The 23801-nt window shown below is 39.7% G+C and overlaps 1 protein-coding gene across 3 annotated transcripts in view; it reads left to right on the top strand.

Annotated features, from left to right (window-relative positions):
• Nucleotides 1-4148: 4148 nt before the first annotated feature.
• Nucleotides 4149-23801, top strand: part of slc16a2 (solute carrier family 16 member 2) — a 40247-nt gene continuing 20594 nt past the window's right edge. For 2 of the 3 annotated variants that reach the window (XR_008398390.1, XM_053688305.1), the window contains exons 1-5: nt 5909-6233; nt 6327-6815; nt 18222-18366; nt 18945-19419; nt 22913-23056. Coding sequence is in view for 2 of the 3 variants with exons in the window: in XM_053688305.1 (XP_053544280.1) it covers nt 6452-6815; nt 18222-18366; nt 18945-19419; nt 22913-23056 (1128 nt within the window). In the remaining variant the exon portion in view is untranslated. Of the gene's footprint in view, nt 4250-5908; nt 6234-6326; nt 6816-18221; nt 18367-18944; nt 19420-22912; nt 23057-23801 lie in introns of those variants that run through there. The other variant, XM_017494513.3, reaches the window with a different exon arrangement.

The raw sequence follows: 23801 nt of genomic DNA, 5'->3' as shown, positions 1-23801 counted from the left end.
CTAGTATAATATATTTAATGATGGTTATCATATATATGAATGGATAAACTGATGATCTCTGTAATTGGATAAATAGATAAATAAATAAATTTTTACTGTTTTTTTTAACCAAAAATCAAAACTTCTAAATTCCCCTAACACTCCTTAAATATTTGTCTGGTCATGTGGGATATAGGAGGCAATGAGACATTATCATGGTGGTGCAGCTGTCTCTAGAGTAATGCGGGTGTGTGAAAATAATATAATAAAGAATAATTTCTCTGTAAGAATTGTGGGAGAATGGAAAACATCTGGAAGTGATTTGCTGTTTCCTCTAATAATACGTGTGTGTGTGTGTGTGTGGGCTGGGGGGAATCACAGCAACCATTCCGTGTTTTCCTGTGTTAACTTTCATGGGCTCCATCTCAAATTCCTCCTAATTGTATGAGGATTCTGCTTTTCTTTAACATTTATTAAAGGTAAATGATGATTCTGTGAAAAAATTAAAACATGGATAATGTTTACATAGAAATGAATGTATAAACATGTTACACTGCTGTTAAATTCTCGATTCTGATTGGTCAAAAGGTGTTGGTTAAAAATCATGACGTGTTGTTCATTAATATTAATACATTTAAAAATTGTAATCATTGACACAATTCTGTGGTATAAAATGAATAAAGTACTGCAGGACATGTTATTGGAAATATCTATCCATGGACCTTTTTTTTTATTAATTTAATTTTGCGATGAAGAATCGATTAACATTTACAAAATAATTAGCAATATGGTGGAGAAAAGTGGCAATTTTGTCACTGTTTCACTTTTAGCCACAGTGACATTTGCAATAAACCTCTTCGAAACATTTATTTTACCGTGACTGTATGTACAAAGTGATTTAAAAGTCCCAGAAATGGGACTAGTTAGAAACTAGTTAACAATTGTTGTTACATTTGAGAACATGTTTCAAAATCTCCCTGTCCTTTAAATGAGGAACACAATGGGATTGCTGCTTTAAATTCTTACTGAACGAATAGGCTGTACTGTATTCAGGAATTTAATTAAACACACTGGGACACAGCCTTTATCCTCCAGGGAGGTGCGTCATATATTCCACCCTCTTCATAGATATGTCCCAAACCTTCATCTACACAACCTTCATGTACTAACATCCTGGAAAACAAAACAAAACCCCATTTCTTATCATAAACTCCCAATCCAGACTTGCAGTTTGGTTCATAGTTTTTAATTCACTTAGCTCACACTGTCAACCTTTTTAACTTGTCAGGCTGTGACTCAGTGCTGCCCCATGGTGTTCTGCAGAGTGCAAATCTGACCTGTGGATATTTTTCAAGCTTTTTGGGGGGTGGCTGAGTTAGTGGTTTTCTTGCTTAAAACCTTTTAAATGCTAAAAAATGCTATAAAAAAAGATCAAGTCAGAATACGTTAATATTAAAAATTTGGTGCTAACTGAAATGTTATGATGTCTTTACATAAATTGTACATTATGGTTTTCAGCTTGATTTATAACAGACATTGTAAAAAAAATTCTTTGTTCGTTAGATACATGATATATGACAAATGTATTAGGGTAAAAAGGCTTTATTTTTAGCTAGCCTGGTAACCATATCACAAACATACTGTCACGATTTCCAGGTGGAGACGAATGCAAGTGCAGATAAAGCTATAATAATAATCAAAACAAACACAAAAGAAGCCATAAACACGTGCAAAAACACTAAGGCAAAGAATAAACATCACACAAGGACCAGAACAGAAACAACGGCAAAGTGAGACAACTAAAGCAAGACAAAAGTGCAGTGCAAACAGTGGCATATATATATATATATATATATATATATATATATATATATATATATATATATATATATATATACACATAGTGTTAACTAGAATGTGATTCAGGTGCAGGTGGTCATGTGACCGTGATGTAGTGCAGTGGCTGCTGGGAGCTGTAGTCCCCCCACCCCAAAAGTACTACTCCCTTATCGCCAGAAAACACTCTCTCCCCCTGCCGGTCCGGGCCCTCTGGGCAACGTCTTCACAGCCCCTCAGGACCCGAGGCAGGCTCCTCAAGGAACCAAGGGGTAGGCATGAGGTTGGTCGTGATGTTGACCTCAGACATGAACAGAGTTTGGGAGGCCATCTCTTTGACCTCAGACTGGAACTGGGCGTAGGAGGTCACCTCGTTGTCCTCTAGCAGGAACTTGACTTGAGAGGATGTCTTGTCGACCTCAGACTGGAACATGGTATGCTCCTGCACAGCCAGCGGGAGGAACGAAGCTCAAGGCGGAGCCTGAGTGGGAAGCAACATTCCCCATGAAGATAGAGGGGGGAGTGACGCTCTCCGTGAGGCCAGAGAGGGGAGTGAGGTTCTCCACGAGGCCAGTGGGGGGAGCAATGCTCCCCGTGAAGCATGAGGGGGAAGCGATGCTCTCTGTGAAGCAGGAAGGGAGAGCAAGATACAGCACAAAGCAAAGAAAAGGACCAACGTCTTCAGCGAGGCATGGAGGCAGAGCGACATCTTCAGCGGAGCAGGACAGCAGAGCGACGTCCTCATCGGAGCAGGACAGCAGAGCGATGTCCTCAACTGAGCACGACGGCAGAGCGGCATCCTCAGCCGAGCAGGAAGGCAGAGCAACATCCTCAGTGGGGTAGGAAGGCAGAGCAACATCCTCAGTGGAGTAGGAAGGTGGAACAATGTCCGAAGTGGAGCAGGGTAGAAAAGCGGAGCTCTTGGCTGCACTGGGAGGCGGAGCAAGGTCTTCAGCTGAACAGGGACACTGTGCGGCGTCCTCAGACGAGCAGGGAGGCTAAACAACATTCTCTGTTGACACGGCAGGCTGGACGAGATTCACAGTGGGGGAGGGAGGGTAGTAGATGGTTCCAGCCTGGTTGGAAGGCTCCTCCTTGACATACCCCATGATGGAGTACATCATGTCGAGCCACTCTCGGTTGGCTTGAATGAGGGAGAATTTATATATGTGTGGAAAACGCAGAAATTTCACGCAGAGGCATAAAAAAAAGAATGGAAGTAGCTATCCATACCTCAAATAAGTAAGGAAAGTAAATGTACAGGCAAAGTGATCTAATTTATTTTTACATTATTTAAGTATGTATAAAATTTTATTAAATCCACAGTTAAAAATACGATTAAAAGGTTTAAAAAAAAAAAAAAAAAAAGTTCAATAAATGCATGATGTTTTCAAAGTCAATGAGTAATCGTGTTTAATAATTGTGATCTCAATACTGACCAAAAGCCCTAGCGGGTTGTATTTTGTACAAAACCAGATGTTTGCGTCACGTGGTCATGCGATCACGCTCCATTCCCGTTTCATCCAAGCAGTCGAAGAGGCACTGGAGTGTGGAAAAAAATGCTATTATTTCAGTTTGGGGCGAACAAAGATTCCAGCAATAATTTGAAAATGCATTCTTTGAGAAATCACAAAGAATATAAGTATCCGTTTTTCATTTCTCGAGTCAGGAAGTCTGGTGGAGGGTCACTGATACACATGCTATGAGACTAAATGCGACAAGAAGAAGCAGGCAAACATCTTTATTTCTGCATAGAATATCCTTGGAGGAGGGACAACAAAAACACTGCCATGGCAGCTCTGGATGTAGATAAGATCGCAGAGGAGCACCTGTGAAATAGGAAATTACTCCAGGACCCCATGTAAATTTATGGATAGGGCTTATTCTTGACGTTTCCACTGATAGAACACAGGTCTGAGTTGACTTTGGTGCTTGGACTCCTAAATATAATAACTTTGATAATGCGGCTGTTATTTCCACCACTGTAACTAAATTCATGGAACCCCTAACTATGCCTCATTGACCCCAGGGGGTTCCCGGACCCCATTTTGAGAATCAGAGCTATAGTCTATCCTCCTACAGCACGGTACAGTATGTAAAACTTACCGCATGGGTGCGTTCCAAACCGCACAGTACCGTCTTATATGGTATTCAAATAAATACCACATTAACGAGTACGCAAACACCATGAGGCATTACATGAGTTTATTTTCTAGAACTCTATACTCAAATAAAAAAATGTTTTATGTGTGACCAATGTCGGTTTAATTTTGACACACCATTTAGTATGGCGGTTTGAGACGCGGCCCATATGATAGCCTGTCGTGACTACACAAATACACTGAGATTCCTCGCCGCTGAAGCTAGGCTAATCTCGGACTGGAGATATCAAAAAGAAGATAATGCCTCGGAATGATTTATCGCTCGTTTAAAGGTACGTTGTCGTTTTATAAACGCACTTACACCTCGTCTTGTACAATAAAAACAAGCTTAACGTAAAACGAACAAAGCTACAATGTCTGCATGTAGTTATTATTAGTTCTTGCTGCTAACGAGTCAACAGAAAACCCTGACTCGAGTTTCTGTGAAAATAGAGGCAGTAAACTGAGGTTTTAGTTTCTTTTCGTTATCGTTGTATTGGGAACCTGTCGCCGTGTCGAGCACGCGCTGCGCGCTCCCTTGACTGCCACTGATTGCGTCATTGGCTGAGCGCTTATTCCACGGGTGTGTCTCGATTCGACGTCTTGTTTCGCAAGTTGGCTCAGGGGTCTTCAAATGCATTTGTAAACGTCCATATACTGTACATAAAGTTCCTTGCTTACCAGATTCATCACTCACTGGTGACAACAGTAAACTTTTCATCCTTAACCATTATTAATTTGTGTCATTTAATTTGAATTCATTTATGAATTTGTTTTGGGACACAAATAAGATGTTTTGTTTCATAGTAGCGCTTCACGATACCATGGTTGACTAGCATCACAGTCATGACGCAAGGACAATAATCACACAATTCTCCAAACATTTGTATTTAAACATCCTGCTTTCTTTGTAAGCTTGCTAAGCAAAGCAGTGAATGTAATAATAATAATAAAAAATCTATTTCTGATGAATGTTTTTAGCCCTGTGGCTAGTCTCTGGTCTGATTAGCTTCCGTCAGATAATAATTTAGACAAATATCTGGTACTGGATAAACCGCATAGTCAGTGAACTAGCCACAGGTTTTTAATACATTTATAGTCTTTGCTACCGTCATTTTTTTTCCCCTTCAAGATCTCAGTTTTTATGTGGCCTCAGTTGATCAATAATCCTAATAACAGCTAATATACACTAAGAGTATCCTAATGTTTCAGTAGCCTAATGCTAGTCCCTCATGTCACTCAGTTTTATGTTTCATAACTTTAATAACATTTAATAACTGTTTCATAATATACCTCTATAAGTTCTAACCAAATTGACCTGTGTTTAGAAGCAAGATATTCAAGAGTTAAAGGTTAAAGGAAAAACGTCTCAAATTGGTCACGAGTTTTGGTCAATAATTCTCTAGCATCATTTGTGGAATAAAATAACCACACCTCACTGATGATATCTAAGTAGCGAAACTGATGTAGCTAGCGCCGCTCTCTCCGAGTGAACATAAGAACTGGAATTACGGTAAATTCTGACTTCTAGGCTTCGCCCTCATGTCACATTATTAAGTATTAAAATGTCTAATCTAATCCGATTTAATGTTATAAGCAGATGTGCTAAAAATTAGCATTGACTTTCAAAGTTGTTTCTGAGTGACCAAAATGCCAAATATTGATAAAGATAAAAATTTATATTCATACTACTGCAATTGGTGATGGTCAAAAATTGGCGGGTGGAACCCAAACATTTACATTAATTGAGTTTCTAGGTGATTAAAAATTAGTTTCACAGAATGTGATAGTAGTGTACACTATGCACCAGTCGCAGTCGGTTTGAGACGTAGCCCCGGAAGAACCGGGAGACCGGCGAGGGGGCGGGTCCGCTCTCTGCCATCCGATCCGATCCCGTTGTGGTTTTTTTTTTTTTTTTTTTTTTTAGGAAGGTAAGGGAGAGGCGGGGAAACACAAATGGAGTGAAAGAGAGAGAGACAGAGAGACACAGAGAGAGAGCTGTTGAATGGAGACGGTCCTTAGAGTTTATAACGGGACCCAGTGTCCGGTGCAGGTCGTGCAGATCGCGCGCATTAGACACGCGTGAGAACCTGCGTCTCGACAACCTCATGAGGCTCGTGATCGGGGCTGTTTGTCGTCAGTGAAGCACGAGCGCATTGGCTATTGTTGCTGTTTTAAGACTTTAATACCAGTGCAGTTCTCGGTGCAGGTTTGGATCATCTATCGGATCACGAGGAGTTCGTGGCGAGCTGCGAGACTTCATCATGCGCGCCACATGTAACCTTTGTTATTCTGCTGTTTAGTATTTCAACCAAATTTTTTTAAAAAAAATATATGTATACTGAGATATCCTTTTTTTCCCACCCAAAGTTATTATCTGAGTTACTGCGCGCGGAGTTGGTGTGCCTACTCTTTGCTGCACGCGGAACTCTTCCGCGTTTCGTGCAATAAAGACTTTTAAGGACTCTGGTGTGGATGCACGCGCGCACGCATGCATGATGCATCCAGCAAACAGCAGCTGCATCACCGAGAGCGGTGACGGGACGCGCGGGGAGCCCGAGTCAAAGGATGGGGCGTCGGAGTCACTGGAGCACGCTTCCGGTAAGCGCGAGCCTCCTTCCGCGGTGGAACCGGGATGCCAGCTCGGGCACGCGGAGGAGGAGCAGGTGCGCGGGAATGACGCCGCGAGCCCATCGCAGTTCGTGCCGCCAGAGGGAGGTTACGGCTGGCTCGTGGCGTTCGCCGCTACCTGGTGCAACGGCTCGATCTTTGGCATCCAGAACTCGTTCGGGATTCTGCACGTGATGCTCGCGCAGGAGTACGAGGACCCCGACGACCAGGCGTCCCAGTTTAAAGTAGGTGAGTGAGCTTGTAGCTTTTGTCGCACGCGCACTGAGTGCACTGGCGGGTAAGTACTGTAAGTGTAAGTCTCCATCAATGTTTATAAACAACTGTTATGTTTGTTATTCAACTCTAGATTTCCTTATCACTGGAATGGTATTCAGTATATAATACATCTTTTGTACCTGTAGTGTAGCTTTTACATGCTAATGTAATGTGTCTACAAAAAGTATATAGTTAAGGACCACTGAGGCACGTTTTGGTTGTGAAAGTACACTTCATGAACCCTAGCAGGGAACTGATACACACTAAAGGTGCAAAAGATGCACTCATGAGGACACCACCCTAGTGACAAGGAAAGGTAGTGTTCATTACCCTGTTTTTCTCCTGAGTTTAAGCTTGATTGACCAATCTCTTAAATACAATGGGCTGTACCATAGGTGTAAAAAAACAGGTGTACCTAATGTCAACTTGAGTTTCCCTATTCAAAAGAGTAAGGATTGTTGTAAATATGACTCAAAACATTGACGGAGATGACTTTAATAAACGAATATCATAACGAGTAGCTGTTTGCCAAATAATTCGATTACAAAATAAAATGTATCTGAATTTCTCTGCAGAATCTTTGAGAACCGCTAACTTAAACTATACTTTTAATTTAAGTTTAAAGAGCCAGTGGAGCAAAATTGATTGTGAGGGATGGCATAGGCTACTCTCTCTGCCCTGTCAATCACAGTGACACTACCTAATCATAGATGTTTGTGGGCTGATGTATGCGGAAGACGGTTAATGGCACTTTCACGTGTCATCCTTCACCCTCCCCGGACGGTAGCTTTCGTATGATCAAGGAGGGATAGCCGGTAGGTGGCAAATTTAAGGAGAATTTTGGGGGGAAACACTTATGGAAAGCTGTTGCTGGTGTGCAGTATGTGTTCCATAATAAAATAACGAGTGGGCAATTTAGTGTAGCCTATACACCGTGTTTTTGGGAAACCAGAGAAACCTGAGGAAACCCACACAGACAAAGGGAGAACATGCAAAACTTTCTACACAGACAGTAATTCACCACTTGTACCTATCAAGTCACCACCGACTAACGTGCAGAGAAACACCTTGTACTTTCACAGGTAGAGTTATATCATGGCCAGGCATAGACTACAGCACCAGATGGACGTTCTGTGTTCGTTAATCTTGTTTTCTCTGCGCCTGTCTGTTTTAATCTCTCTGTTTATGTCTGGTTGTCTGAAAAGCCTATTGGTTACATTAAACTACAATTCGTTATATTGATGAAGAAAATATAAATAAGTAAATAAATAATAAATCTAATCTAGACCTTGTGGCCAGTTACTCTAGCCAAACTCTTAGTTTTAATTGCTGCAGAACCAATAGTCCAGTGAGTGGAGTTGGACTCCTCCTTCATGGGTGGAGTCAAGGTCCAAGGGGGTGGAGACAACTTCACGCTGAATAAGTATGTTGTTCTGTGTAGTAAAGTGTAGGAGGAGTTGGCTCAGGTCCAGCTCCACCCCCTGGATGTTTGGTTCTGCAGCCAGGACTATCTCAGTTAATTTGATACAGTCAACTTCAACATATTTATGGTATACTTGGCTCCTATCAGTTGCTTATTTGATTTCTTAGTATTTGTCTATCATCGTATTAGTCTAATGTTTTTATTGTTTCTTGTTATAACCGTAAAAAAAATCTGCATTATCACTCTCAGTGCCTCACTTTATTGGGTTCAAGGACAAGTGTGTGATTTTAAAGAATGTGGTCTAGACATGTTTTGAGAAAATATCAAACAAATTTAAATAATAAAATCCTGTCAAGAGAATGTTGCGCAAGAAAAAACCTGGAAACTTTCAAAGTCAGAAACTGTACACAGTTAGTTTCAGTAATCGCCTGGTTCAAGTGGCTTGTCAGAATTTTCACTCAGACTCAATGTTCTCAATGTTCAGAGTCCATTATTTCACCAAATCTGAACACGGCCCCTAGTTTGGGACTGAGCCAATGACTGAACTGCTGAGAGAAAGGATGATAAGTGTGTCGTATTGTGTGGTCAGTGTTTCTATGGGTGATTGTTCATTGCTCTTCCCTCTAGGCTCAACACCTGTTTCACAAAACCAGGTGTCTCTCTTTCTTACTCTTTCTTTACTCAGTTTTCCTTTTGAGTCAGTGGAGAAAATGGCTGCCATTTTGCTACATGAAAGCAGAGTTTATTGACTATAAAGGCATTAAACGGCCGAGTCCCCATCCCTCCCCTGTCTTTTTACTTTGTTTTTTAAATTTTATTTTCATTTCTCTTTCACTGCTTCCTTTACTTTACCTTTCCTCTTCCTCTTTAATTTCTCCTTTTATCTGTGTCATTTGCTCTTCTTTTTTTTCTTTCTTTCTTTTTTTTTTTTACTTTTTTCTTTGACTTTTCTGTTTCTCATTGTCTCACACTTTTTTTTGCTGTTGCTTTCTTCCTCTGTCTGTGCCTCACTTTGTCTTGCATGTCTGCCAGTCCCTCTTTCAGGCTCTTTCTCTTAATTCCCAACTTTCTTTTTCGTTGCTCTTCAATTCTGTCCTTCTCTCTCCTGTAATTTACTCTTCGTTCTTTGCTTCTTACACAGTATCTCTTTCTCTCTCGTTCTTTGTCTGCCAGGCCTCTCCTGTCCTTTCAGCACTCTCTGACCCCAGATCCTGTGAAGCATGGAGGTTTAATCTCAGCAGGGGCTTAAAGTGGAAACTCCCGGTTGCATAAATACTGCTCAGTCCAGCTTTAATCCTGAAACACATCACACATTTCTGTCCAATTTAGAGAGCATCATATGGAAAGCGTGTTTTTTTTGGTTTGGCAAAGACAAACACGTAATTCAGTTGACTCTAAAAAAAAAAAAAAAAAAAAAAAAAAAAAAATTCATGAAACTTTTTTGTTTTGACAAAAAAATGGCCTAAAACTAGTGTTTGTAGAATCCTGTGTGCTTAAGTGCTGAAAAGTGTGTGTGTGTGTGTGTGTGTGTGTTTTCAGATTTAGTTAAACATGTTGTCCAAAGTTCAGTGCATTGAGCAAGTAGGAGAGAAAATTGCTTTTAAAAAATACCCTGGTTTGTGCACAGACAGAGCACTTAGTGTCTAGTTTGCACTTTTGTTTTGCTCATAACACCCCTCTTTGTTGTCTTAGTACCTCGTGTTTGCATCCGTCACTACAACACTTAGCATTCCGTTGATCCTTATTATAAAAAAGTGGACCCCAGAAATGTACCTTGTCCTTTCAGTTACTCTATTCTATGGTAGAACTTGGTATAGCGTCAATGTCTCAGGCCACATATACTGTACTAAACTAAATACCCAAAATTACTACGCCAACAGTGGTGCCATTACTGTTTTGAAGATACTATTCAGTAGGGTAGTATGTGGATTAGGACAGATGTGTCTAGACACATGTCCACAGAGGAGATGCTTGTTATATAAATCACTACACAGAATTATGTAAATGACGTAAATATTTCGGTTGCTTATTCTAGTAATACAACCCCAATAACAAAAGCAGTTGGGAAAATGTAAATAAAAACAGAATTCAGTGATTTGCAAATCTCATAAACCATATGTTATTCACAATAGAACATAGAAAACATATCAAATGTTTAAAGTGAGTAAATGTACCATTTTATGAAAACAATTAAGTAGTTTTGAAAAAGTTTGGACGGGGAACAAAAGGCAAAGTAAGTGTTACTAAAAAGAAACAGCTCGAGGAACATTTGTAACTAATTGGGTTAATTGGCAACAGGTTAGTAACATGATTGGGTATAAAAAGAGTATCTTAGAGAGGCAGAGTCTCTCAGATGTAAAGATTGGATGAAATCTGGATGGAAGCATATGTTGCTCTAAAACCTGTATATACCTTTCAGCATTGATGGTGCCTTTCCAGATGTGAAAGCTGCCCATTCCATTGGCACTAATGCACCACAATGCCATCAGAGATGCAGGCTTTTGAACTGAGTGCTGATAAAAAGCTGGCTGGTCCCTCTCCTCTTTAGTTCTCTTTAGTTTAGAGGATGCGCGTCCATGGTTTTCAAAAAGAATTTCACATTTTGATTCATCTGAGCACAGGACAGTTTTCAACTTTGCCTGAATCCATTTTAAATGAGCTTTGGCCCAGAGAAGACGGTGGTGTTTCTGGATCATGTTCACATATGGCTTCTTCTTTGTGTGATAGAGCTTTAACCAGCATTTGTGGATGGCACGGCGAACTGTTGGAGGTGTTTCTGAGCCCATGCAGTGATTTCCATTACAGAATCATGCCTGTTTTTAATGCAGTGCTGCCTGAGGACCCGAAGATCACGGACATGCAATATTGATTGTCACCCTTATCCCTTCTGTAGAGATTTCTAAATATTCTCTGAATCTTTTGATGATATTATGTACTGTGGATGATGAGATATTCATAGTCTTTGCAATTTTACATTATACTGAAATTGTTCCACAAATTGTAGATGCAGTTTTTCGCAGATTGATGAACTTCTGCCCATCTTTACTTCTGAGAGACTCTGCCTCTCTAAGATACTCTTTTTATACCCAATCATAATACTGACCTGTTGCCAATTAACCTCCAGCTGTTTCTTTTTAGTAACACATACTTTTCCAGCATTTCGTTGCCCCCGTCCCAACTTTTTTGAGACGTGTTGTGGCCATCAAATTCAAAATTACCTTATATTTTTCTTAAAATGCTACATTTACGCAGTTTAAACATTTGATGTGTTTTCTGTGTTCTATTGTGAATAACATGGGTTTATGAGATTTACAAATCATTGCATTCTGTTTTTAGTTACATTTATTTACATTTTACACAGCGTCCCAACGTCTTTGGAATTAGGGTTGTAGTTTCTATAGGGACGACGTACACAGGCACTTGTGGCAGATACCCCACTTGTTTAATTGTGGATATGTTGAGGTTTTCCATGCTTATATAACATTTATGGAAGGAGTCTCCAGTGTCAGTTCTTTGTAACAGTCAGAGCCTTTGTGGGTTCTCAGATACTCTGACCCATAACTAATTGGTCACTCAGGTCTTCATACCTGCCCATTTCTCCCACATCCAGCACATCGACTAGAAGAACCGACTATTCAGTTACCGTCTAATTTATCCCAGACCTTGACATGCACCATTGTTATGAGATAATCAATGTTGTTTGCTTAATCTCTGAGTGGTCATAATGTGTTTGCTTACTGGTTATACATGAATATATAGATGAGTGTAAAACGTAGGAGCATAGAAAAGAGCGAGAAAGGCTGTATTTCAGGGTTTTGGCAGTTTAAATTTTTAAATCTCTTAAAAACCCAAAGTGCAGCAAATTCATATTTAATAGCCTTGAAGTCCATTTATTTTTTGGTCTTGCTGTAGTTTTGCTCCTTTCAGTGAAATACTGCCTGCGATAAACTTGTGATGAACTCTCCATCTGTTGCTTATGTACATTAATTATGTTTAGGTCAACTCTCCAGGGTGATATATAACGATAGGCTTTGGGTGTTTTATGTATGTTTGGAAAGGCGAGATCATTTGCTTGAGCCAGTATGCTGTGCCATTGTGGATTTGCTTCAACATCTGGTTTCAGTACACTATACATTAACATTTGATCTGTAGAGGTAAGTCAGGGATTTAAGATAAAACGGCCTTAAATTATACTTAAACGTGTCGAAAACATCAAAGGCAGGAATTAAATTATGTTTTACATGAAGTTTTTTTTTTTTTAACACAGCCACCATGTGCTAAAGCACACTTAATAATTACTCATTACCGTTAATGCATTACTAAAAGAGGAGGTCAGGTGTAGTTTCAGGGAAGATTTAAAGGCATTTGTTGAGCACCTTTGTACCGTCCAGTTAACAAGATGCGTTTTATAGTCGCTACTTGTTGCTATGGCAGCAGTGAAGTGTGGAAGCGCGAAGAGAGAAATTTTGTGTGCTTTTTTAACGTTTGTGTGTCTGTTTTTTCTTAACCTACTTCAGTTGCAGAGGCACTTTGCTTGTACAGCTGCCAAAGGCAGGTGTATAAACAGAATGGTGAGCAATAAATCTACAATGAATAAGCAGGAAATGTAGCTAGAAATGATGAAAGTTATTAGCATTAGAAGGATGCTGCAGCATAAGATGAATGAAACATTTGCAGATATGCAGATTACGGTCCTTACAATCCAGATTTGTATGGTTCCATTTATACCACTAAAGGGTGTGTGCGCAGTGATGTTAGCCCCCATGTTAGACTCGCACCTTTCTGCTACACTGAGCTCTGCACAATGGCAGCTTGTGTTCGAGGGGAATCTGGCAAAATGGGATCTAAGGTGAGCTTTTCGAAAATGACAATCATAGCATTGAAGGGCTATATAAAATTAACGGAAATAATGCTGAAACATTTTTCCATGTTCCACTTTGGAATAATGTAAAGGAAGAGAGACCGAGAACAGCTTTAGTGCTCAAATCTGAATGTGAAGTTCACGCATCTGTTGTTAAGCTGTACTATCAAGTCATGTCTCAGAACTGAATACAGATACAAGTCTGAAATTTTGCACACTATTTATAAGGAATAGTGGCATTATTTCCAGAAGTTATGAAGCAAATGTGATGGTCGGTCTGGAGGCCTCCAGTGATTTCACATGGATTGACCGATTAATAGCAAGAAATTTAGCCTCCAGAAAAAAAACTGACCAAATGAATCAGTGATTATTTCCCAGATCTCGCAGACAAAGATCACTTGAAATAAAGATAAGGCTCCATCAGCCAAATGCCACAAATGACTTTTACCTCCGGGGAAGAGACAGAGACTAATATGGATAATCGACGTGACAATCAGCATTATTTGCCAGAAATGTATTAGGTTATAAGTGTAGAGGTAGGATGATCTAGTGGACTGTACTGGCAGGTTACAGTACAGGAAAAGATTGACCGGAAACTTTTTTTTTTCTTGACTTACAAAATATAAGAACAAAGGGCGTGTTGTAGGGGTGTGTGCAATCGCTGACAGGAATTTTGGCTTTGTGGGTCGTATTGCTTTTAATCACTAAAAGTCTCTGCACTGTCATCCAAAGAATACTAATACAATTCTGTAAAACAGACAATATTGTTTACACTAGTATAAAAAAAATCAGCTAGCCCTGGCCAAGAAGGCAACATGTTACCCATTTCCCATTGGCTATAATATACATAATAATGTAGCATAGATCTCATTGAATTTAGACACACACACACACACACACACACACACACACACACACACACACACGGAAAATTGCTAGGCTTATACATTCTCACACAAACTTATAATGAGGCCAGCCTTATACACACCCACACACTTCAGATATAGCAAGCTTCAAACATACAGAGACACATTACACATAGCCGACTAACCGTATGGATCTCAAACATCATAAATACAGTAGGATAGATTCCATGTTTAATGTTAGGCAAACAAAAGTTTAGGAAACTTTATTTCTAATAATTTTATATAGCTAATAGCTTTGCATAGCTTTCCACTTCACTCGGTCATCATTTTCCTCTTTCCTCTTTTAGTGAGTGATTAAACAAAGAAAAACGTCAGATATATGCTACATAAATACACAGTGCACTCATATTTCATATTGCAAGCTTTCGGGCCTCTAGGCAAATGCTTCTAGGAAGCATTTTTTTTTTTATTTTCCTGGAAAGCTAAATATACAAAACTGATCCTATTCCAACATCCTGTCAGAGATCCTGTATTGTTTACATTTGCATGGTAAATGTGTAGTTGATGGTGGTCCAATAAACCAGCCAATAAATCTTTTTAAAAATCCCTTTCTTGTGTCTTATTGTGTCTTATCTATATTTTTAAAATATAGATAAATGCTATTAGCATTATTAATATTTTATGATTCTATTATGTAATATTTTATTCATATCATTAGATTACATACCCTAAAGCATGAAATTCCGAATGTACAGCAATAAGTAATATTAATAAACTAATCAATTAGTAAACTAATCAATACTTTTAAACTAATCAAATTGTTGTTATAAATATAAATATGTTATAAATAGAACACCTATAGTAAATCAATGTGTATTCCATTTTTGATTTAAAAAAAAAATTGCATAACATATGATTCCTGTGGATAATTGGAAAAATAGTACATGAATAAATATCAATTACACATGAAACTTTATTAAAGTAATAATAATTAATGCAGTAAACAAGTTTAGTTAAAAAATATAATTAATAACTATTATTTTTTATTAGAATTAATGAATTATTATTATTAGCACAGATAGAGGAACAGAAGGCGTTTGTCTTTGCCTCCCTTGTGGCTGTGTGTCTGGTCGAAAATCTGTCAGAGCGCATCAGTCAGTTTTATTGGGTCATTCTCTCTGTCCCTTCCTCCAGCTCTTCTCTCTCTCTCTCTCTCTCTCTCTCTCTCTCTCTCTCTCTCTCTCTCTCTCTCTCTCTCTCTCTCTGTGTGTGTTCAGTTGTTTTCAGAAGGATATGGTCCTGAATCTCTCTAATGAGACTGCTGTGTGTTAAAGCCCTTGAGCTAGTGATGGAGAAAGAGGAGCAGAGAGGAAGTGGGGTGGATATGGAGAAGTAAATAACAGGAGAAAGGACGAGGGAATGAAAAGTGGGGGAGTAAGTAATAGTGAACCACAGAAGAGTGACAGAGGAAACGAGAGGGGGGAGAGAGAGCAACGGGCAATGAGAGGTAACGAATTAGAGAGAGAATAGAAAAGAGAGAAATTGTGTGTAGTGATGTGTTTATGCACTAAATCATCCTTCACCTGTCACTATGGGTTATCATGAGAGAATGTGAGAAAATGTGACTCACAAAAAGAAAAGGGTGTTAAACCCTTTTATTCGTGTTGCTAGCAGTGATGGGCTGTAATTAAGATGACTGGTTCTCCAGTCTATTGTTAGCCTTTTTGTTTGATCTTTGTTTGATCCAGGGTGCCAATAATTCTGTATAGCCAAGAGAGCGTGTTGCTGTTTTGGATCTCTGGCAATAAATAAATAAATTAATTAATTAATAAATATTATTATTAGGGGCCATGCACTGAGGGTGTGTAGTCACAATTTTGCCATTCTACCTTTTCTTCTTCTTCTGGCTAGTTTGTCTATGGCAGCCCATAGAACCATCTGGTAAAATGTTGTGAAATTTGGCACACAGATTGGGGAGGGTCTAAAGAACATTCTGACCAAATTTGGGCCAAATGCTGCCAACGATCTAGCGTCACCATTGGGTAGAATTTTTACCTCATTTGGAAGTACATTTATGGTCATTTACGGTAACTTTTGAACAGTGTGTCCAAATCTTAAAAGCCAGGCTTCCCTGTATTAGATTTTCTGCCATTTTGGAGCTTGTCAAAAAGTGTTTTTTCACTTTTTCAATCACCAATTTTGGTACATGTCATCTTCAGAGTAAGCCTCACAAAATTTAACAAAAGATTTTAAATACTCCAAATGGTCTGCACGTAATGGGCCAACGAATCTGACCGCAAAGTCATAAAACAAAGTTAGCTGTATCTCAGCAAAAACTTTCTACACTGACACAAAACTTGGCAGGAATCTTCAGGACCATGACCTGAGGTTATGCAGCTGATTTCACCTCCTTGCTGAATTCACCTCTAGGTGGCGATATAATTCACAAATTTGTATAACTGCTTTTGTACATCAAATCAAGATTCTCCTCTTGATTTCTTGGAAGGTGCCAAGTGTTCCTTTTATAACCAATTTGTGATTTGTCAAACAGGTAGTCTGCCATTTTGAAGTTTAACAAAAACATTTTTTGCTTCTTTTCCTACAAATTTTGTCTCATCTCATTTAACTAAGAAATTTGGATCACAGCATCATGAGACCAACCCAAACAAAACTTTGAACATGTTCATATGTAGGACAGTTCGTTCATAACGTGCAAAAAATGAATTTGATGATATTTAAAGTGAGGGTATACCTCAGTGATGCTTTTATGTATTGACACCAAACTTTTCACGTATATTTAGAAACAAGAACTAATGTAAACAAGCAAGTTATGAGTTCATTTGTGGCTTGACCGGGGTACTAAAAAAAGGATCAAATTTAGTGTATTTCTTTGGCAACAATTCTGATGGTCCCATTGACTCCTGGTCTTCCTCTATTGCTTAGAGGACATGCCAGAAAGTGCTTAGCCCCTTAATAGCAGCTTGCAATGGAGTGTTCTTTATAGGCCTATTCTTACTGTAGTATATCTTGAGCAAAAATGAGCTTACTGTTAGTATTTAGTATTAAACTTTAATCATGTGATGGATTGGCTGCCACGAGCGGTGCGTCCTTCCAAAACTGAAATGATACTATTGGAGGAACGAAAATAAGCTGCGGGTTAATAATCAGAGGAATGTCTAATGCCTGCTGGATTTAGGAGGGCAAAATCTTCTTTCAAACACACACACACACACACACACACACACACATACAATCACCTCACCTCATGTTTCCCCTTTTCTCAATTGTTCTAAATTCCCATAAGAACCTCAACCAGAGATTCCTAAACTGCAAAGTCAACAAACATAGAACAACTGAAAATGTGTGTGTGTGTGTGTGTGTGTGTGTGTGTGTGTGTGTGTATGTATGTGTGTGAGCGCACTACTGATTGCAAATACCTATGGAATAATGGAAAACATCTTACCAGGTTGTAAGAGCTGTGTTTAATTTACACTTTTGCCCTTCTCCTGCTCCCGTGTAAGCATGCGTTTGTTTAAGTGTGTTTTCTTCTGCTAACGGAACACCAGGGGTTTGTGAAAAAGCAAAATGTCAAATTTACACACACACGCACACACACACACACACACACACACACACACACACACACAAAATAGACAAATCAACTCCTATACATACACATATCAGATATATGCTACCTGATACACAGGCACACATGGTACGTGTACACATGAAATGAAAATGCAGTTTCAATGTACGTCAGACATGTAATCCTAAACTCTATATATACAAAGTGGGGCATGCTCAAACACACGCACTGAGGTCAGTCTCCAATGTTTAACCAGTGAACTCAGAACACAGAACACACTGTACAGACATTAAATAACCTTTGAACATCTAAACCAACCATCCACCTTACACAAACACCATGGACATTTGTGTGTGTGTGTGTGTGTGTGTGTGTGTGTGTTTGGTTTGTCCAACAGGCACTTTGTGGCTTGTACTAAAAAAACAAAAACTTTTAGACCTTTTTCGTACTTCGCCCCCAAGACCGGTTCTCAGCTTGTTTGGGAGCGGAGCTCATAATTGCAGGCTTGCTTTCAAATAGAAGATTCTACCAACAGTCGCTGTTGTTAAAGCCTTGTTCTTCTTTCTCTTTTAATTATGGTGATTAATAATATTTCACAGATCTCTGACCATCATTCCTCTCTTCCCTCCTCCTATCTCTGTAGCATGGGTCGGTGCCTTGGCTATGGGGATGATCTTCTTCTGCTCTCCTGTGGTCAGCATGTTCACCGATCACTTTGGCTGCAGGAAGACGGCAGTGGGCGGAGCCTTTGTTGCCTTCCTTGGACTCCTCAGCAGCTCATTTGCCACGTAAGGCATCGTCAGCGTTAATATGCTTACAATACAAATCAAAGTGGTTAATCATAACAGTCATAACCGCCAACATGACCATCACCAACCGCATTGTTTGTTTTTAAATCATCACAATCAACAACATCATCATAAAAACGGACCTCTGGATGATCATGATCAGGTTTCTCTTTCAGTTTCTGCCACTCTCCACATCAGTACACACTTGTTGATAAGTTTACTGCTTTTTATTGATAGATGTCCTATAAAAGGTCAAAATGAACAAAAGTCAAAGGCCAAATGAGCCAGCTGCCTGAGTTTAAGGATCTCAGATTGTCCTGTTACCAAGAAATCACAAATCCCTCCGCAAATCCCTTTTATCTCTGACTGTTACAAAAACGCTGACACTGGAGACTCCTTCCAAAAATGTTAAACAGATAATGTATTAAAATAAGCGATTATTATAAGCTTTGCAGGAGGTATTTCTGTCATAGAAAATGAATCAACACCTTCTGACTAATCAGAACCAAGAAATCAGCAGCACTGTGGTATAATTTCCTCTCTCTCTCTTGCTCTCTCTCGCTCTCTGTCTGCTGCAGGACACTGGGACTTCGTTATTTCACTTATGGCATGCTGTTTGGCTGTGGCTCGTCTTTCGCCTTCCAGCCATCACTGGTCATTTTAGGGCACTATTTTCGTCGCCGTCTAGGTCTGGCGAACGGTGTGGTGACGGCAGCAAGCAGCCTCTTCACCATAGCACTACCCGTGCTACTCAAGAAGGTCGTAGGTCCTCTGGGCCTCTCCAGAACCTTCCAGATCCTCAGCCTTTTCATGCTGGTCCAGTCGTTCCTGGCGCTCTCCTTCCGGCCACTGATTCCCTCAGCAGGAGCAGGGATGGGCTCTGTGGAGCCTGCTGGAGATCAGGGATCTATAGCAGGAACTCGTTGGAGGAGGGGTGTGATGAAAGTGAGGAAGTATTTCAACGCCCGTGTGTTCAGAGTGGCCACATACCGAGTGTGGGCTTTTGGAGTGGCCACAGCTGTTCTGGGATACATGGTGCCCTACATTCACCTGGTGAGAGGATTATTTTTCTGTTGATTTACGATTGATGCGTCCCTCTGTTGCGGATGTGTACTGGGGCATGTTCAGATTTGTATTTAATTGAGAATGAGCCCCAGGCCAATCACAACACACTTAGCCAGTTACCCACTTCTGAATAAAAATTATAAACTTTCCTACGTTTTGTCGTGTTACAGCTTCATTTGGAACTTAATTAGGATTAGTATGTCATGAATCTACACAAAATATCCCATAATGTTGGTGAGGGGAAAAAATAATGATTTAGGTTGTGATTGCATAAGTAACCACTCCCTTTGCTATGAAACCCCTAAGAGGCATGATTACAGTGTCACAGCTTGCTAATGAAGAATGACACATCATTAGCACATTATAGTTTATTGCTCTATTTTGCCCCCTAGTGGAGTAACAGCAACTGGCTCTTTTTTCATTATTTCAGTTCATTTACGGTCCATGAGATAATTGTAATTTAGAATACAGATTCTAATTTCATCTGAAGTGTCGGATTAGGCGTTTTATCGGGCTGGCCCATGTCCCTAGGATGTACGTTTGACATCACTGATCTAAGTACCAGAGTCAGTACATTTTCTTCAACATTTTAGTGGTAATTATCACTAGCTGTAATTAACATATTAATTTGATTAACAACTGATGAATGGCGCGCATTTAAGTCACTGACAGAGCTGTGAGTTGCTAAGTGGTATCGTGATGTTTATTATTGCAGCCAACCATAGTGCCTTGTAGTGCCAACAATAGAGCCTTGTTCTCTATTAATCTTTTCATGTTGCTCAGTCTTTCATTGTTTCGCATCACAGTATGTGTTAAAAAATTATCTTGTAAGATAAGAGATCACAATTTTGTTTGAGAGCAACTCAACCAACACGTATAATACAGTGCAGTGTAATACAGGGCTGTGGTGGCTTGATGGTTAAGACTCTGGGTTACTGATTGGAAGGTTGGGGTTCAAGCCCCAGTACTGCCAAGCTGCCACTGTTGGGCTCTTGAGCAAGGCCCCTTCCTGCTCCAGGGGTGCTGTAGCATGGCTGACCCTGTGCTCCAACCCCAACATGCTGGGATATGTGAAGAAAAAAGAATTTCACTTTGCTGTAATGTATATGTGATCAATAAAGACTCATTATAATACAACATATAATCCAATAGCACATTTATGCTATTTAGGAAGAAGAAGGGAAAATGATGCAAAGTCAGCAGTTCATTTTTATTTATTTATTTTTTTAAAAAAGAAGGATTTGTTTTCTGTGTAGAATGTTATCTGTAAGTATTCCACATAATCACACAGTGAAATGCAACACAGGTGCATGGTGGATAAAATTCATTTCTGACATGCATTTCCTGTTTAATTCTTAGAAAGCGATCCCCAGGGTGTTATGTGGTCCTCGTGTTACAAGTGACAATCCTGACTGTGTATTGCATTTCATATTTCCCCTCAGTGTAATTGCTTTTTTGCCTACAATAGAATCTTTTCCCATCTTGTCCAAGATTCTAAAACTGTATTAGAATCCATTTCTATGAATTTTCCAGTTCATAACACTATGAACTGTGTGCATGTGTGTGTGTGTGTGTGTGTGTGTGTGTGTGTGTGTTTTACACTTGTGTGATAGTAATCTATCACCTCCCACTCATGACTGTACTGTTTATGTGTGTGTTACTCTCAGTGATGTAAACAGGACACTGTAATGTAATCAAACTTCCATTAAAGATATTTACATCAGCAGTGTGTTACTGCTGTACCCTTAGTATTACATTAGTGTGTAATCACAACCCACTGTTTCTCCTTGAATGAAAGGAGCACGGATGGAGATGTGGTCTGCTATTATAGTGTGAGATTTGTGAAATGAACATTTTGTGTGTGTGTGTGTGTGTGTGTGTGTGTGTGTGTGTGTGTGTGGAAATGAATCAGACAGTTTGTGTTTGTGGGTGTGTCTGTGTGTGTGGAAATGTATCAGACAGCTTTTGGTTGTATGTTTATGTTTGTGTCTGTGTGTGTCTCTGTGTGAGTGGAAATGTATCAGACAGTTTTTGGTTGTATGTTTATGTTTGTGTGTGTTTGTATGTGTGTGTTTGTTTGTGTGTGTGTGTGTTTGTGTGGTCTCTAGGAGTCTGGAAGTATGTGTCTAAATATGTGTGTATGAGCATTTTTTGCTATGTTCTGGGGATGTGGGTCTGAAGGACAATTGTGTGTGTGTGTGTGTGTTTGTGTGTGTTCATGTGTTGTAAATGTTTGTTGTGAGAGTGTGTATGTATTCCAGATGTGTGTTTATATGTTGTTTGTGTCTTTGGGGTTCGGTATCTGAAGGTGTGTACACATTCCGGATGTGTGTTGTGGGTGTGTGTTGTAGAAGTTTGTTGTGGGAGTGTGTGTTCCGGATGTGTGTGTATGTTGTATATGTGGGTTTGGGGGTGTATGCTTATTTCGACAGTGTGTGAATGTTTGTGCGTGTGTGCACATGTGTTTGTATGTATCGGATGTGGGTGTGTCTGTGCTGTATGGATGAAGTCATTAAGATGAGAAGCCCCTCCCCTTCCCACCCGTCGTCATGTTTTCGAAGGCTTTGGATCAAAATGTAAACATTTTCCCCGGCTTTTGTTGTACATGTGTATGTCTGAAAGCGACAGCCCGTGTGTGTGTGTGTGTGCCACTCAGATTGCAGAAATCCAACTTTTCAGTGTATCTGAACACACACAAAACTCTTAAAAAGTTACAGTTGTATGCAAACTTTGGGCACCCCTAACCAAATGACACATTCTGTCGATTTCTGAAGTGTAAAGAAGTAAACACAACCATTGCAGTAAAACTATTTTTTTAATAATAAATGTTAATGCATAGTTACTTTATATTTGATGTACTTAAAAATAGAAAATTAAAATAGTAATTATAGCATGGGCAAAAGTTTGGACACCCTGCCAGTTGTAAAGTCTCAGCACTTAACTAACTTGTTAGTTAGTTTTAGTTAGGTTTAGCTGATACAGGAGGAATGGTGCAGCATTCTACTGTGTCCTACAGTGTTGCTTGAACAAAAATTATCTGCATGGAAGAGTCATCAGAAGGAAACCTTATGTGTGACCTCATCACAAAAGTCAACATCCGATATAAGCAAAATTATAGCTAGATAAGCCGGATCTCTTGAAGCAGACAAACACAGCTTGTCATGTTACCCTGGATCAGCAAAATTCTCCATCCTCTTCCATATCGACAAACGTACAATTTCACTTCTGATGGTTATGAAACACTGACCCTGGAAATGCTAAATAAATGGAAATTTGTCAGAGCTCCTGTTATAGAAAATTAATCAACACCTTCTGACCAATCAGAATGAGGCATTCAGCATTAAAGCACTAAGGTTAATAAACTGTATAGTCATTGTTCTTTTTCCTGAATTCAGTTTTCTTTCTTTTTTTCTTCTTTTTTTTCAATTCCGTCTAAATATTTAAGTACAGAGAAATAAGTTTGTTTGTATGTGTGTGACAGATGAACTTTGTGAAGGAGGAGTTTGGGGAGACACAGAAGGAGTGGGTGCTGTTGGTGTGTATTGGGGCATCCTCCGGAGCAGGACGTCTGCTTTTTGGCAAAGTGGGAGACCTCATTGCTGGAGTCAAGAAAATATACTTGCAGGTATTTGTGGAGTAGCTGGAGTATGTGTGTGTACAATATGCCTTGTTTATTTTGTTATTTCATTGCTGTTACTATTTTTACATTCATACAGTTTTTACATTCATACAGTTGTGTGCAAAATTTTTATTTCATCATTTATTAAAAAAAAATTCAAACATTACAGTTACTTTTATAGACACTCAAAGTGCTTTACATAGTATTGGGGGCAGTGATCTCCACAACCACCACTAGTGTGTAGCAGCCACCTGGATGATGCGACTGCAGCCATCGTGTGCCAGAACGCCCACCACACACCAGCTATTAGTGGAGAGGAGAGAGTTATGTAACCAATTCAGGAATGGGGATTATTATGGGGCCATGATAGAGAAGGGCCAGTGTGGGAATTTCATCAGGACACTGGGTCTTTTACAATAAATGTCCTTGGATTTTTTTAAATGACCACAGAGTGTCAGGACCTCCATTTAACCTCTCATCCGAAAGGTGGTGCTGTTTTTGCAGTATAGTGTCCCTGTCGCTATACTGGGGCATTAGGCCCCACACAGACCACAGGATGAGTACCCCTGCTGGCCTCACTAATACCACTACCATCAGCAACCTTAGCAACCCCAGGAGGTCTCCCATCCAGGTACTGGCAAGGCTCAACCCTACTTAGCTTCAGCACCGAACCAGGCAAGAACTACCAGGAGATATGTCTCTGGTATATAAACACTGACATAAAAACGTTGGTTTTAACTGCTAAATGAGT

The sequence above is a fragment of the Ictalurus punctatus genome, chromosome 2 (genome assembly GCF_001660625.3).
Source record: "Ictalurus punctatus breed USDA103 chromosome 2, Coco_2.0, whole genome shotgun sequence".
NCBI classification, from domain to species: Eukaryota; Metazoa; Chordata; class Actinopteri; order Siluriformes; family Ictaluridae; genus Ictalurus; species Ictalurus punctatus.
The sequence above is the reverse complement of the archived record's forward strand: the minus strand, read 5'-3'. Positions and strand labels throughout refer to the sequence as shown.